This window comes from Lutjanus erythropterus, chromosome 11 (assembly GCF_056507025.1).
Source record: "Lutjanus erythropterus isolate fLutEry1 chromosome 11, fLutEry1.hap2, whole genome shotgun sequence".
Lineage (NCBI taxonomy): Eukaryota > Metazoa > Chordata > Actinopteri > Lutjaniformes > Lutjanidae > Lutjanus > Lutjanus erythropterus.
This window is the reverse complement of record NC_139327.1, coordinates 31641445-31644745: the sequence shown is the minus strand read 5'-3', so window position 1 is coordinate 31644745 and position 3301 is coordinate 31641445. Positions and strand designations below refer to the sequence as shown.

The window sequence follows — 3301 nt, the reverse complement described above, 5'->3', positions numbered from 1 at the left end:
GTATCGATATTTATTATTAAACTACAATGATTAGTTGATTAAATGATTAGCTGATCCAAAGACAACCCATGACTTTTTTGATAATCGGTAAGTCGTTTAATTTATCAAGCAAAAATTTCAAACATTTGTTGTCTCCAGCCTCTTAAATGTGAGTATTTGCTGCTTTTCTCTGACATGTGATAGGTAACTGTATTTTTAGGTCTGGTTGGACAAATCAAGTGATCTGAAGACATCACCTTGGGTTTTGATTGTGAAAAACTGCAATTTTTCACCATATTTTTCTGGTATTTTCCAGACCACAATTCTTTAATTATTTGAGAAAATAATCTCTATAGTCCCTAATCTGAACACTGATTTTCTGAAATGAAAACAGGAGCTATGACTCTATTCAACCTCGACTTCTATGTCAACAGGCCTCAGCTCTCGGACAAACATGATGTCCGAGTTATCAGTGAGGTCCAGCTCGCCAAAGCCATCGTCTGGCTCCTCTTTGCAGACGATCTGTGAGGACTCTGAGATCTCGAAGGGCAACTCAAACACTTTGTTCAGATAATCTCCCTTTCTGTTGTGTTTTCCTGCTATGGCTATCACCTGGGATGCAAGTGACCAAGCGAACTCCACCTTCCGATGTTTCTGAGAGCTCAGGTCGAAGTTGTACTCCAGGATCTCGTATAGAGAGGGAACGTACCGCTTGCAGTTTTGTTCTACATACTGGTGCATCTCACAGAGGACTCCTCTTGTCAGCACTCCCAAATCGAGTTTTGTTTTGGTTTCTGATTTAGACCTGATGTCCAGGTCCAATCCTATTTCTTTGCAGATGTGATAGTGGTTGACCATTTTCACCTGTTGTACATCTTCACTGAAAGCCTCCATTTCTTCTTCCAGCCCTACGTTTTCTGTATCCACATCCTTTGGGCGTTTGCGAGTCTGTGGTTGTCGAATGACCTGTGGCTTACCGTCCACTGGGACAACCAAGTTTAACCACATCCTTAGCTTTGGTGATGTATGCTGCTTTCTCATCAAGCTCCTTTGTGTTGTGTACCATCTCTGGATCACCTGTGCAGCCGTGGTTACGCCACTTTGAAGCTCAAGATCGAAATTGTGCTCCAGGATGTCATTAACTTCCTCGCGGACTTCTCCACACAGCTCCCTGACAAACCTGAGTATTTCGAGCACAGCGCCTGTGGTCAGGACAGTCAAATCAAGCTTTTGACTTGCCGGAAGTGGTTCTGTCGACCAAAGGTTGAGACCTAACTTGTTACAGAACGGGTGCGACTCTGTGTCTGCCTGCTGGCTTGAAGCGGATTCTGATGAATCCTGCTTTGTATGCTGCTCGGTGTCAGCGTCCTCTGCAGTTTGAAAATCACTGGTCACGTCAACCATGTTGTAAACTTCAGGGAACTTAAAGGGACTGTTGAGAAACTCCATCTTCTGTCTAGCAGGGTGGTTCTGAAGAATCTTCTCTTTTGTGATGATGTAAAAAAGAAAATTGCGCTGGTGCAGCTCATCTTGGAGGACTAGGGTAAAGTTCTTATCAAGGATGTCCAATAAGAAACTACGTAAACTCTTTGACATTGCAGTTGCAAATCTATAAATTTCAAACAACACAAAGTTGGTGAGTAGTTGAAGATCCAACCTCTGTTTCTTGCCTGAACCAACATTAAAGTCTAAACCTATCTCTCTGCAGCGGGCAAACAAGTCGTTCACTCTGCTAGACTTTAGGATTTGTTTTGAGCGAGGAGCACGTCTTGTCCACAGCTTCTCTTTCAGTGTTTTTACATTTATGTCCTCATCTTCAACTTCAGAAAACAGATCAGAGACTTCTAGAGCTGTGATCTTTGAAGGAAGGTTTAGTAAAGCAGAGCTGTGGCCATCAGTCTCTGAGGAAACTGGGGAAACAAAATCTTCCTCCTTTATATCTAGAGACAGTGGCAACTCTGTACCTGCTGCCGTTCCTGACGAACAGCTTCCAAACTTTGTTTCTTCTGGTCCGTCCTCAGTCTCAGACAGCATTTCTGACTCAAAATCGACTGGACACATGTACGACAGGTCACTATCTTGCCAACACTCTTTGTCACTCGGCGTCCTTCTCTTACTGTCCCTTGTTAGTCTTTCCAGTTCTCGATCAACTGGATCAGGGTTTGTTCTCTTTTTACGATTCTGCTGCAGTTTCCTGATGTGGAGTTTAAAAGGCTCCTTTCGGAGAGCGTGCTTCTCCTCAGCTGTTAGGCAGGCATTTTTTCGCTCCATCACCTTGGACATGTTCATATGGAATTGCACTGTATCCAACTCATAGCCAAAGTTTTGCTTGACAATGCCATGAACTATTCCAGTTAATGTTCCACAAAGCACTCTGGAAAAGTCAAGCAGCTCCATCATCACACCGTTAGTTACCAGATTTGGGTCTAGTTTCTGTTTGGGTGCGTCATCTGGTCGAACAGTTAGGGAAACACCAAGTCCTTTACAGAAAGGGTAAGATTTGGCCGTTAGTTTAAATCTGACCCCTCCTCGTTTTTTTATAACTGGCATACTGCTCACAGCTCTCTTACTCTCCGTCTTCTGATTTTCTGAAGACTGGCAGCTCCTGCTGCCATCAGTGAGGAGCGAAGTATCCACGATGTTGTTCCTTTTATGGTAGTAGGTTCCTGACTGCTTTGCTCCAATGAACGTCATTATAGCCTTTCGGTCTGGTAGTGGAAATGTTTCTGTCCATCTACGAGGTTTCACCTTGAGTTGCTCTTTCAGTGCCTTTATTCTATAGTGAACTTTTGATGCATATTCATACAACTGCCTGTCATCATCATCGTCCACATCAAGGTCGAAGTTGAAATGTAGTATTTCAAACAAGAAATATTTCTCGGACCTGCTCACTGTTTTGGCAAAGGCACTAAGTTCTGTCATCACACCGTTTGTCAGCAGACAGAGATCTAACTTTTCCTTCCGTTCCAATGCCGCGTTGAACTCCAGACCAATTTCAACTGACTCTGGGAATGGAACTGCACATTTCTGATTTCTAACTCCCTGGTGGATGCGGCGCTGCCAGATGTAATATTCAATGCCATCCATGTTAACATCCACACCCCAAAACTGACAGAAACTGCTGAGTCCTCAGAACATGCCCCTTCTTTGTATCCTGATCGATGGCTCAGGAACTGGATCCAAAGAGACTCCTCATCAGCTTCTTTGCAGAGCAAACCCAGCGCAGTCTTTTATAGAAGCTGCAGACATCATCCGCTGTTACTGCATCACTGAGATTATCTTCTCAGTCTGTGAGTAAAGACAGAACAGAGTTTGACTTAGT

The 3301-nt window shown here is 43.7% G+C and overlaps 1 protein-coding gene across 1 annotated transcript; it reads right to left on the bottom strand.

The window, feature by feature from the left end:
* Positions 1 to 207: 207 nt before the first annotated feature.
* On the bottom strand, positions 208 to 3301 carry LOC146319362 (uncharacterized). The gene has a single exon (XM_084730376.1). The coding sequence runs from the start codon at positions 3064 to 3066 to the stop codon at positions 385 to 387; it is 2682 nt and encodes an 893-aa protein (XP_084586502.1). The 5' UTR covers positions 3067 to 3301; the 3' UTR covers positions 208 to 384.

What these genes read in the sequence shown, in the direction of transcription:
- LOC146319362 (XM_084730376.1), bottom strand. Translation starts at nt 3,066, where the DNA reads ATGGATGGCATTGAATATTACATCTGGCAGCGCCGCATCCACCAGGGA.